Here is a 13,573-nt window from a genome sequence, read left to right as displayed (position 1 = left end):
GGTTTAATTTTGTTTTTGTGCTGGGTTAACTAATCTCCGCCAGGGAGACAGTAGGAGCACTACAAGTGGACTCAGCACCCCTTGATTCTTGTTGGAAAAATCAGCCAGGCTTTCAGCTGTTGATCGCTGAAAATGTTGGGTAAGAATCGGATTAGGTGAGGCCTCCATGGTGAAATAGGCTGCTGATGCCACCTGTAATATCGGGAAGCACCGATTTCCATGGAACTGCACCCCAGCAGGAGTGAACCACCTTCAGGAGAGGGTGAGAGGAGAAAAGAATGCTCACGCTGAATGCTACTAGTTCAAGGTCGGCTTGTGATTTGAGCTGCTGCTGTCATTTTAAGACTAAGGTCTAAAAGTAAAATGCTGGTGGACTTATTTCCTTTGAATAATGATTCTTGCTGTTTTAATTCTCCCTTGTCTCAGGTGGTGAGGTGGGTTTAGTACCCTGTTTTGACACCATTACTTTTGTTATCTCGGATTGGGATGGCGGTACGGCGGGAGGTTGCTGCTACGAGGAACCGCTTCTCCCTCCCTTACCGATGCACGACTCTCTGCCTGTATATGACCTCAACATTACTGTAATGCCCATCAACAACCAGCCACCGAGAATTATCATTGGTAAGAAAACAACAAAAATTGCCTCTTTTATGTTGACTTCTGTTAATGTGAATAAATGTACTGCAGACTCGTTGGATCCATTGCTGTTGCGGTACGAGATATGACAAAGGGTATGCGGACAGTAAGCCAGGATTGAATAGGGATGTGAGGAAGGTGAATATTTGACTCAATTACTTTCTTTTGGGAATTATTATGCAGAACAATCCTTTAGGACTGAGACAAAACTGGAGGGCATAAGGTTATCAGGGCTGCACGAGGAGGACAATGAGAAGAAGCGTACTGAGGACATGTTACTGGTTGTGGCAGAGTGGGTGGACATCGACCCTTTGCTTTTATCATAGAGGAAAATACAGAGGAAAGAGCAAAAATATAATGGGAGAATGCAGCAATAATGTGCAGAGTACTGGAAAAGTCTGATTATATTGTAGGGGCCTGGGGAGTGTGACCTATACAGTTGCTGTCATTTGCATTGTTTGTTTTGATCAATGAGTGCTCGCAGCTCGCACCACTGGAGGTAACACAATCCTGAAGGTCAAAGGTAATCTGTTGGTCCCATCGTTCGCTAAGGTCCTGGATGCCCCGTCATCAGCTCACACTTCCAGCAATTTACGGCGCCAAAAATTTTCAAGCCGAAGGCTGAGGACAAAGATCTAACTTCAGCAAATTCTGGGCCATTGTTTTTATTTGATAAGCAAGTACCTTGCTGCTGGAATCATAGAATCATAGAAAGTTTACAGCAATAAAGGAGGCCGTTCGGCCCTTCGAGCCTGTGCCAGCTCATTGTAAGAGCAATCCAGTAAGTCACATTCCCCCTCTCTTTCCCCATAGCCCTGCAATTTTTTTCCCTTCAAGTGTTTATCCAATTCCTTCTTGGAAGCCGTGATTGAATCTGCTTCCACCACCCTTTCAGGCAGCGCATTCCAGATCATAACTACTCGCTGTGTAAAAAAGTTTCTCACCTTTGGTTCTTTTGCCAATCATCTTAAATCTGTGTCCTCTGGTTCTCGATCCTTCCGCCAATGGGAACAGTTTCTCTTTATTTACTTTATCTAATCCTTCATGATTTTGAACACTTCTATCAAATCTCCTCTGAATATTCTCTGCTCTAAAGAGAACAATCCTAGTTTCTCCAATCTATCCACATATCTGAAGTCCCTCATCCCTGGAACCGTTCCAGTAAATCCTTTCTCCACCCTCTCTAAGGCATTCAGGTCCTTCCTAAAGTGCGGTGCCCAAAATTGGACATAATACTTCAGCTATGGCCGAACCGTTGTTTTATAAAGGTTCAACATAACATCCTTGCTTTTGTCTCTATTTATAAATCCCAGGATCAACAAGTGGGATCCACAAAGTGGCCAAAGGAGGAAGAGCACTTAGGAAGAAACCCAGAGGAAAAGAGCTCGAGGAGGAGAATAGGGGAATCTATAGGGAAGAAAGTAATAAACAGCAAAATATGCTTTTTTTAACCGCTTTCTCAACCTGTCCTGCCACCTTAAAGATTTGTGCACATATACCCCCAGGTCTCTCTGTTCCTGCACCCTCTTTAGAATTACACCATTTAGTTTATATTGCCTCTCCTCATTCTTCCTGCCAAAATGTATCACTTTGCACTTCACTGTGTTAAATCTGCCATGTGTCCGCCCATTCCACCATCTTGTGTCCTCTTGAAGTCCATTACTATCCTCTTCGCTGGTTATTACATTTTCAAGCTTTGTGTCATCTGCAAATTTTGAACACCCAAGTCCGAGTCATTAATATATATCAAAAAAAGCAGTGGTCCTAGTACCGATCCCTGGGGAACACCACTGTACACCTTCCTCCAGACCTTACCACGACTCTCTGTTTCCTGTCACTTAGCCAATTTCATATTCTTGCTGCCACTGCCCCTTTTATTCCATGGGCTTCAATTTTGCTGGCAAGCCTATGATGTGGCACTTTATCAAACGCCTTTTGAAAGTCCATATACACCACATCAGTCGCATTGCCCTCATCAACCCTCTCTGTTATCTCATCAAAAAACTCAAGTTAGTTAAACACGATTTGCCTTTAACAAATCCGTGATGGCATTTCTTTATTAATCCGCACTTGTCCAAGTAACCATTAATTTTGTCCCGGAATATCGTTTCTAAAAGCTTCCCCACCACCAAGTTTAAACTGACTGGCCTGTAGTTGGTGGGTTTATCCTTAAACCCTTTCTCGATCAAGGGTATAACATTTGCAATTCTCCAGTCCTCTGGCACCACCCCCACATCTAAGGCAGATTGGAAGATTATGGCCAGCATCTCTGCAATTTTCATCCTTAATTCCTTCAGTAATCTAGGATGCATCCTATCTAGACCGGGTGAAGTATCTACTTTAAGTATAAGGAATCTTACAACACCAGGTTATAGTCCAACAGTTTTATTTGAAAATCACAAGCTTTCGGAGGCTTTCTCCTTCGTCAGGTGAAGTGTGGGATTCCTTGAAGGTTACCTCATTTATAGTCAGAGAACAATGCCTGGTGATTACAGATAATCTTTCCAACTGCCCGTTGTCAAGGCAATCAAAGTGTTCAGACAGAGAGACATTACATACAGGACCACCGAATATGCAAACGGCCAGAACAAAAGACAGAGAGAGAGAAACATCCGAAAGGAAGAGAAAGAGAGAGAATGACCCGTTGTATTAAAAACAGATAACTTTTTTTCGCTGGTGGGGTTACGTGTAGCGTGACATGAACCCAAGATCCCGGTTGAGGCCGTCCTCATGGGTGCGGAACTTGGCTATCAATTTCTGCTTGACAATTTTGCGTTGTCATGTGTCTCGAAGGCCGCCTTGGAGAACGCTTACCCGAAGATCGGTGGCTGAATGTCCTTGACTGCTGAAGTGTTCCTAGTCGGGGAACCTTATAAATGCGGTAAACTTCAAGGAATCCCACACTTCACCTGACGAAGGAGAAAGCCTCCGAAAGCTTGTGATTTTCAAATAAAACTGTTGGACTACAACCTGGTGTTGTAGGATTCCTTACATTTGTCAACCCCAGTCCATCACCGGCATCTCCACATCATACTTTAAGTATAGCTTCTAGTATAGTTTCTAGTAGAATCATAGAAAGGTTACATCACGGAAGAAGGCCATTCGGCCCAACGAGTCCATGCAGGCTCTCTGCAAGAGCAATCCAGCTAGTCCCACTCCCCCGCCCTATCCCCGTAGCCCTGCAATTTTGAATCTGCCTCCACCACCCCCTCGGGCAGTGCATTCCAGATCATAACCACTCGCTGCGTAAAAAAGTTTTTCCTCATGTCACCTTTGGTTCTTTTGCCAATCACCTTAAATCTATGTCCTCTGGTTCTTGACCCCTCCGCCAACGGGAACAGCTTCTCTCTATCTATTCTTTTTAGCCCCTTCATGATTTTGAATACCTCGATCAAATCTCCATTCAATCTTCTCTGTTTCAATGAGAACAACCCCAGCTTCTCCAGTCTGTCAACGTAACTAAAGTCCCTCATCCCTGGAATCATTCTAGTAAACCTTTTCTGCACCCTCTCTAAGGCCTTCACATCTTTTCTAAAGTGCGGTGCCCAGAACTGGACACAAAACTCCAGTTGTGGTCAAACCAGTGATGAAGGTTCGTCATGACTTCCTTGCTTTTGTACTCTATGCCTCTATTTATAAATGATGTGGAGATGCCGGTGATGGACTGGGGTTGACAATTGTATACAATTTTACAACACCAAGTTATAGTCCAACAAATTTATTTTAAATTCCACAAGCTTTCGGAGGCTTCCTCCTTCGTCAGGTGAACGGTGTGGAAACGGTATTTATAAAGCCCAGGATCCCGTACGCTTTTTAACCACTTTCTCAACCTGTCCTACCACCTTCAACGATTTGTGCACATATACCCCCAGATCTCTCTGTTCCTGTACCCCTTTTAGAATTGTGCCCTTTAGTTTACATTGCCTCTCCTCGTTCTTCCTACCGAAATGTATCACTTCGCATTTTTCTGCGTTAAATTTCGTCTACCACATGTCCGCCCATTTCACCAGCCTGAATGTCTATATATATTCAAATATATATCAAGAAAGGCAGTGGTCCTGGTACCGATCTCTGGGGTATACCTCCCTCCAGTCCGAAAAACAACCATTCGCTGCTTCCTGTTACTTAGCCAATTCTGTATCCATGCTGCCTCTGCCCCCTTTATTCCATGGGCTTCAATTTTGAGGACAAGCCTGTTATGCGGCACTTATCAAACAACTTTTGAAAGCCCATATACACCACATCAACCGCATTGCCCTCATCTACCCTCTCTGTTACCTCATCAGGGGCAGTCTGAGATTGTACTATAGACCCTCAAACAGTCAGAGGGAGATAGAAGAACAAATATGTAGGCAAAATTCTGAGAAGTGCAAAAACAATAGGGCAGCAATAGTAGGGAGATTTCAACTAACCCAATATTAACTGGGATAGAATCAGTATAAAAGGTATAGAGGACACAGAATTCTTCAGTTGCATTCAGGAGAACTCTTTTAGCCAGTATGTAGCAAGCCCAACAAGAGGGAGGCAGTTCTGGATTTAGTTTTAGGGAATGAAGCTGGGCAGGTGGAAGAGGTATCAATGGGAGAGCATTTTGGTGGTAGTGATCATAATTCAGTCAGATTTAGCATAGTTATGGAAAAAGACAAAAATAGAGCAGGAGTAAAAGTTCTAAATTGGGGAGAGGCCAATTTTACTAAGTTGAAAAGTGATTTAGCAAAAGTGGACTGGAAACAACTACTTGAAGGTAAATCAGTGTCAGAGCAGTGGGAGGCATTCAAGGGGGAGATTAAAGGGGTTCAAAGTAATCATGTTCCCACAAAGAAAGGCAGTGGTCCTCGTACCGATCTCTGGGGGATACCTCCCTCCAGTCCGAAAAACAACCATCTAGAGCCCCCTGGATGACGAGGAGCATACAGAGTAAGATAAGGCAAAAAAGGGAAGCTTATGTCAGACACCAAGAGCTCAATATTGCAGAAAGGCTAGAGGAGTATAGAAAGTGCAGGAGTGAAATTAAAAAAGAAAGTAGGAAAGCAAAGAGGGAAGGAAAAAGTACTGGCAAATAAAGTTAAGGAAAACACAAAGATGTTTTATAAATACATAAAAAGGAAAAGGATAACTAAGGAAAGAGTAGGGCCTATTAGAGACCAAATAGGTAACCTATGTGTGGAGGTGGAAGATGTGGGGATGATTCTTAATGAATACTTTGCGTCTGTCTTCACAAAAGAGGGGGACAATGCAGACATTGTAGTTAAGGAGGAGGAGTGTGAAATATTGGATGGGATAAACATAGTGAGAGAGGAAGTATTAAAGGGTTTAGCATTTTTGAAAGTAGATGAATCGCCAGGCCCGGATGAAATGTATCCCAGGCTGTTAAGAGAAGCACCATTTTCCAATCCTCCCTGGCTACAGAGGTTCACTAATGCTATGGGGGAGGGTTTAAACTAATTTGGCAGGGGAATGGGCATCAGGATGTAGCATTGGAAAGGAGAAACAAGGTACACAAAGGATCAGGAGAGACAGTAAGAAATAGTACAGTATTAGGTGGGATCAGACTAAGAGAGAATATGAAAAGGTCTAAGATAGGCTTGGAGTTGTTGACCGGAGGTCATCGGTTACGGTTACTGGCTTAGAACACAGAGGAGAAGAGTCAATTCTCTCTTAACTCTCAATTCACTTTATTCACGCCGTTGGATCATATACATATAGCTTATACGTCTGGTTAGATATAGGCATGCAGTTTACACCAGGTTCTACAGTCTTATACCCAAACTAAGATCTAAACGCACACCCACGAGGTTTCTCTGACACTCCCTGAGTGGTCACAGAACGTAAAGGATAATACCTGAAAAGGAGAGCTGACGCTGGCCAGGCGTTCTGTTCTCTCTCTTTCGACGTTGTCTCTACGTCCCTGACGTAGGGTCTTCCACTTCTGCGATGATTGGTCTCTGGAGTCTTCGCTCTGGCTCCACGCCCCAGATCCTTCATTCTTATTCCGAATCTTATCTCTTCAAGCTGTGCTGTCTCTCTATTTCGTTGGTTTAGGCCTGCTCGCTTTTTGCCTGTGTCTTCTCCTCATTGGCTCTGTCCCAAGGACTTAGGTAGCATTACCTCATTACTCCTTTTCTAAATAAGGACTTGTGTCTTATCACATTTCCTTTGTCTTTCACAAAACTTGGTTAATTCAAACCGGTTTCAGCCAGCCAGGTCAGAACTGAACTCATGTTACTTTAGTTCAAAAGTCGTTCCTGCCTCTGTATCAGCAGCTGACGTCTCATAAGAACATAAGAAATAGGAGCAGGAGTAGGCCAATCGGCCCCTCGAGCCTGCTCCGCCATTCAATCAGATCATGGCTGATCTGATCCAAACCTCAAATCTAAATTCATGTCCAATTTCCTGCCCGCTCCCCGTAACCCCTAATTCCCTTTACTTCTAGGAAACTGTCCATTTCTGTTTTAAATTTATTTAATGATGTAGCTTCCACAGCTTCCTGGGGCAGCAAATTCCACAGACCTACCACCCTCTGAGTGAAGAAGTTTCTCCTCATCTCACTTTTGAAAGAGCAGCCCCTTATTCTAAGATTATTCCCCCTAGTTCTAGTTTCACCCATCCTTGGGAACATCCTGACCGCATCCACCCGATCAAGCCCCTTCACAATCTTATATGTTTCAATAAGATCGCCTCTCATTCTTCTGAACTCCAATGAGTAGAGTCCCAATCTACTCAACCTCTCCTCATATGTCCACCCCCTCATCCCCGGGATTAACCGAGTGAACCTTCTTTGTACTGCCTCGAGAGCAAGTATGTCTTTTTTTAAGTATGGACACCAAAACTGTATGCAGTATTCCAGGTGCGGTCTCACCAATACCTTATATAACTGCAGCAATACCTCCCTGTTTTTATATTCTATCCCCCTAGCAATAAAAGCCAACATTCTGTTGGCCTTCTTGATCACCTGCTGCACCTGCATACTAACTTTTTGATTTTCTTGCACTAGGACCCCCAGATCCCTTTGTACTGCAGTACTTTCCAGTTTCTCGCCATTAAGATAATAACTTGCTCTCTGATTTTTCCTGCCAAAGTGCATAACCTCACATTTTCCAATATTGTATTGCATCTGCCAAATCTCTGCCCACTCACCCAGCCTGTCTATATCCCCCTGTAGGTTTTTTATGTCCTCCTCACTCTCCACTTTCCCTCCTATCTTTGTATCATCTGCAAACTTTGATACGTTACACTCGGTCCCCTCCTCCAAATCGTTAATATAGATTGTAAAGAGTTGGGGACCCAGCACCGACCCCTGCGGAACACCACTGGCTACTGGTTGCCAGTCCGAGAATGAACTATTTATCCCAACTCTCTGCTTCCTGTTAGATAACCAATCCTCCACCCATGCCAGATTATTACCCCTAATCCAGTGATTCTTTATCTTGAGTCTCAGGTTACCTTCTGCAGCCCCTGGCCAACAGAGTGCATGTGTGTAAACGCACAAAGCTTGTTGTGTAGGTTGGTGAGTTGCAGGCACAAATAGCCCCATGGGAATATGATGTTGTGGTGATAACGTAGACCTGGATCAAAAAAAAGGGCAGGATTGGGTACTAAGTATTCCTGGAGACAAGATGTTCAGGAAAGATAGGGAAGGAAAGATAGGATGGGGGGGTGGCAATATTGATTAAGGAGAATATTACAGTGCTGGAGAGAGAGGATATCCTTGAGGGGTCAACATGGTGCCAGAGGATTGGAGGACTGCTAACCTTGTACCGTTGTTCAAAAAGGGAGAAAAAGATAGACCGAGTAATTATAGGCCAGTCAGTCTAACCTCTGGTGGAGGGCAAATATTGGAATCAATTCTGAGGGACAGCATTAATGGGCCGAATGACCTCCTTCTGTGCTGCAACTTTCTATGATTCTGTGATCAGAAAACTCTATCAAGTTAGTTAAACACGATTTGCCTTTAACAAATCTGTGCTGGCTTTCCCTAATCAATCATTGAAACGTTGAGAGGTGATCTCATTGAAGCATACAAAATTCTTACAGGGCTTGACAAGGTAGATGCAGGGAGGATGTTTCCCCTGGCTGGGGAGTCTGGAACCAGAGGTCACAGTCTCACAATAAGGGGTAGGCCATTTCGGACTGAGATGAGGAGAAATTTCTTCACTCAGTGGGTGGTGAATCTTTGGAATTCTCTACCCCAGAGGGCTGTGGAGGCTCAGTCATTGAGTACATTCAAAACAGAGATCGATAGATTTCTAAATATTAAAGGCATCAAAGGATATGGGGATGGTGCAGGAAAATGGCGTTTTGGTAAAAGATCAGCCATGATCTTATTGAATGGCGGAGCAGGCTCGAGGGGCTGGATGGCCTACTCCTGCTCCTATTTCTTATGTTCTTACAATCCACACTTGTCCAAGTGACTGCTCATTCTGTCCTGGATTATTGTTTCTCAAAGTTTCCCCACCACCGAGGTTAAACTGACTGGTCTGTAGTTGCTGGGTTTATCCTTACACACTATTTTGAACAAGGGTGTAACATTTGCAATTCTCCAGTCCTCTGGCACCACCCCCGTATCTACTGATGTTTGGAAGATTATGGCCTGTACCTCCGCAATTTCCACCCTTACTTCCCTCAACAATCTAGGATGCATCACATCCAGACTGGGTTACTTATCTACCTTAAGTACAGCCAGCCTTTCTAGTACCTCCTCTTTATCAATTTTTAGCCCATCCAGTATCTCAATGATCTCCTCTTTTACTGCAACTGAGGCAGCATCTTCTTCCTTGGTAAAGACAGATGCAAAGTACTCATTTAGTGCCTCAGCCATGCCCTCTGCCTGCATGCGTAGATCTTTTTTGGTCCCTAATTGACCCCTCCCCTCCTCTTACTACCCCTTTACTATTTATATACCAATGGAAGACTTTTGGATTCCCTTTTACGTTAGCTGCTAGTCTATTCTCATACTCTCTCTCTTTGCTCCTTTTATTTCCTTTTTCACTTCTCCTCTATACTTTCTGTATTCAGCCTGGTTCTCACTTGTATTATCAACCTGACATCATACGCCCCCGTTTTCTGATTCATCTTACTCTCTATCTCTTTCGTCATCCAGGGAGCTCTGGCTTTAGTTGCCCTACCTTTCCCCCTTGTGGGAATATACCTAGACTGTACCCAAACCATCTCCTCTTTAAGGGCTGCCAATCTTTGATTCCAATTTACCCGATCCAGATCCGTTCTCAACCCACTGAAATTGGCCCTCCTCCAATTAAGCATTTTTACTCTAGATTGCGTCTTTTTCTTTTCCATAACTAACGTAACTCTTATGATACTATGATCACTGTTCCCTAAATGTTCCACCACTGACAATGTTCAACTTGACCCATTTCATTCCCCAGAATCAGATCCAGCAATGCCTCCTTCCTCGTTGGGTTGGAAATATACTGATCAAGAAAGTTCTCCTGAACACACTTCAGAAATTCCTCCCCCTCTTTGCCCTTTACATTACTACTATCTCAGTCTTTTTGGGATAGTTGAAGTCCCCCATTATAACTACTCTATAGTTCTTGCACCTCTCTGTAATTTCTCTGCAAATTTGCTCCTCTATATCCTTCCCACTAATTGGTGGCCTATAGAATACACCCAGTAATTTAACGGCAGCTCTGTTATTTCTTAACTCTAACCAAATAGATTCTGTCCTTGACCCCTCAAGGATATCATCTCTCTCCAGCACTGCAATATTCTCCTTAATCAAAACTGGCACCTCCCAATCCCTTTCTTTCCTTCCCTATCTTTCCTGAACACCTTGTCTCCAGGAATATTTAGTACCCAATCCTGCCCTTTTTTATAAACCAGGCCTCCGTTATCACCACTACATCATGTTCCCATGTGGCTATTTGTACCTGCAGCTCACCAACCTTATTTACCACGCTTCGTGCGTTTACACACGTGCACTCCTAACCTATCTTAGACCTTTTCGTATTCTCTCTTAGTCTGATCCCACCTAATAATGTATTATTTCTTACTGTGTCTCCCGATCCTTTGTGTACCTTGTTTCTCCTTTCCAATGCTACATCCTGGTGCCCATTCCCCTGCCAAATTAGTTTAAACCCCCCCTCCCCACAGCACTAGTGAACCTCTCCGAGTGGACATTGGTCCCAGCTCCGATTTTGTCCAGCCCGTCCATCTTGAACAGGTCCTTCCTGCCCCAGAACTGGTCCCAATGTCGTAAGAATCTGAAGCCCTCCCTCTCGCACCGTCGCTAGCCATGCATTAACTTGCCTTATCTTCCTATTGCTGTGCTCACTTGCATGTGGCACTGGGAGTAATCCAGAGATTTTGAGGTCCTGCTTTTTATCTTCTTCCCTAGCTCCTGAAAGTCTGACCAGAGGACCTCATCCATTTCCTTTCCTATGTTGTTGGTACCCACATGGACCACGACTTCTGGCTGTTCCCCTTCCCCTCCGCAGAATGTTCTGCACCCTCTCCATGATGTCCTTTACCCTGGCACCAGGGAGGCAACAAACCATGCGGGACTCACGTCAGAGGTCACAGAATCACCTGTCTGTTCCCCTGACTATCGAATCCCCTATGACTAGTGCATTTCCACACTTCACTGTGGCCCCCATACAGTTGTTTGCCCCATGGCGGCCATGCTCAGGACTGCACTCCTTCGAGGTGTTGTTACATCATACCAGTTTGAGAGCATTACATACCCAGAAGATACCTGCACTGCCTGCCTCTTCCTACCCTTTCGGATGGCCACCCACTTGGTATCCTGAACTCTATGGCTGCGGGGTGACCTCCTCCTGGAACATACGATTCAGGAAACCTTCAGCCTTCCAAATGCTCTGCAACTATTCCAGCTGCCCCTCTAGCTCAGAAACTCTCAGCTTGAACTCGAGCAACTGGAGGCATTTCCTGCACTTGTGACCCTCCAGGACACATGAAATGCCCTGAAGTTCCCACATGGAGCAGGAATTGCAGGCAATGGGTCTCAGTTGCCCGTCCATTACACTTAGAAACCTTTTTTTTCTGAACTCCCTTTAGATACTCGATTATGAATTTACTGACTGTTTACTTATGGAATGAGAAAAAGCCTTTTAGCCATGTAAGTCTGCTCCTTCCACATAACACGAACAATATACCGTGTCATGGATTACAACCCTCTCCCCATTTAAACTCCTAAAGCAGAGGTTCCAAGCTTCTTTTGTTGAGCACCCTTTCGGAGACTCATGTCCAATATGTACCCCGCTCTTGCTAAGAAACAGCGTAAATGCTCCCCGTACGGTATCTCATTAACCTACCCTTTTATTCCGGGTCTCTCCGAGCTCCTCCTCTCTGTTCACTGTGATATCACTCTCTCTGTTCTTAGTGAATGGGGCTCCTCCTCTGGTGCTCAGCGTCACTTCTCTCGACTCCGCTCCGCGCCCACTTTTGTACTGATCAGCTTATTTGTTATCAGTGTCCCTACTGTCCCTGATTCTTTCATTTCCCCATCATGATTCCAACTGGTCTGGCAGCCAATATGTGACATTTTATCAAGAGAGAGAGATGTGCCCCCCCCCACCACCATTGGATGAGATACCGTACGGGGAGCATTTACGCTGTTTCTTAGCAAGAGCGGGGTACATATTGGACATGAGTCTCCGAAAGGGTGCTCAACAAAAGAAGCTTGGAACCTCTGCTTTAGGAGTTTAAATGGGGAGAGGGTTGTAATCCATGACACGGTATATTGTTCGTGTTATGTGGAAGGAGCAGACTTACATGGCTAAAAGGCTTTTTCTCATTCCATGCTTTCTTGTGTTCCTATGCCATGTTTTACGGTAGATCTGACATGTAATCCACACAGTGAGACCTCTGCCCCACACAAATACGCTTTAAATATAATTGCCCCATTTCTTCCCTGCTTCCTGTTCTCAAAAGACAAACAAACCTGGTCACCACATTACAGGAAGGATGTAATTACACTCGAGAGGGTGCAGAGGAGATTTACGAGGATGTTGCCAGGACTGGAGAATTTTAGCTATGAGGAAAGATTGGATAGGTGGGGTTGTTTTCCTTGGAACAGAGGGGACTGAGGGGAGATTTAATTGAGGTGTACAAAATTATGAGGGGCCTGGATAGAGTGGATAGGAAGGACCTATTTCCCTTAGCGGAGGGGTCAGTAACCAGGAGGCATAGATTTAAAGTGATTGGTAGAAGGATTAGAGGGGAGCTGAGGAAAAAAAATGTTTTCACCCAGAGGGTGGTGGGGGTCTGGAACTCACTGCCTGAGAGGGTGGTAGAGGCAGAAACCCTCATCACATTTAAAAAATACCTGGATGTGCACCTGAAGAGCCGTAACCTGCAGGGCTACGGACCAAATGCGGGAAAGTGGGATTCGGCTGGGTGGCTCGTTTCTCAGCCGGCGCGGACACGATGGGCCGAATGGCCTCCTTCTGTGCTGTAAATTTTCTGTGAAATCCATTCTCTAATGTGGCCTCCGTGTGCGGCACATTAAGCCCAACTGAAAAAAGTGAACAAGCCAACCAACCAAAGCTAATCTGTGATTGCCCATTTCTCCTGGTCTTTAATTTCTCCTCTCTCCCTCTAAGGTCAGTCAGAGGCTTGACCAGGTGACTGCTCTCCTGCATTCTTTGACAAATCTCATTAGTTAGTCTCACACCTTACAATTTAGTGTCATCAGCAAATGTCAATATAATTTCCTCAATTCCTAATCCAGATCATTTATGTATAAAAGTAAATCACAGCGGCCCTAATAGAGACCCCTATGGAACACCATTCACCACATTTGTCCAGTCCAAACCTGTATTTTCTGCCCTCCAACCATCTCTCCATGTGGAAATATTCCCGTTAATTCATTGTGCCATTATTTTTGCTATTATTCCCTTATGTGGTGCCTTAGTAAATGATTTTTGAAAATCCATATAAACCACACCCACTACATTTT

The 13,573-nt window shown here is 44.5% G+C and overlaps 1 protein-coding gene across 8 annotated transcripts in view; it reads left to right on the top strand.

Moving 5' to 3' along the window:
- frem1a (Fras1 related extracellular matrix 1a) overlaps positions 1-13,573 on the top strand; it is a 337,163-nt gene that overhangs the window by 176,166 nt on the left and 147,424 nt on the right. For all 8 annotated transcript variants that reach the window (XM_067983690.1, XM_067983689.1, XM_067983688.1 and 5 more), the window contains exon 17: positions 427-621. In XM_067983690.1, coding sequence (XP_067839791.1) covers positions 427-621 — 195 coding nt within the window. The remainder of the gene's footprint in view (positions 1-426; positions 622-13,573) is intronic.

Source organism: Heptranchias perlo, chromosome 4 (assembly GCF_035084215.1).
Source record: "Heptranchias perlo isolate sHepPer1 chromosome 4, sHepPer1.hap1, whole genome shotgun sequence".
Taxonomy (NCBI): domain Eukaryota; kingdom Metazoa; phylum Chordata; class Chondrichthyes; order Hexanchiformes; family Hexanchidae; genus Heptranchias; species Heptranchias perlo.
Note: the sequence above shows the minus strand (reverse complement) of the source record. Positions and strands in the feature narration are given on the sequence as shown.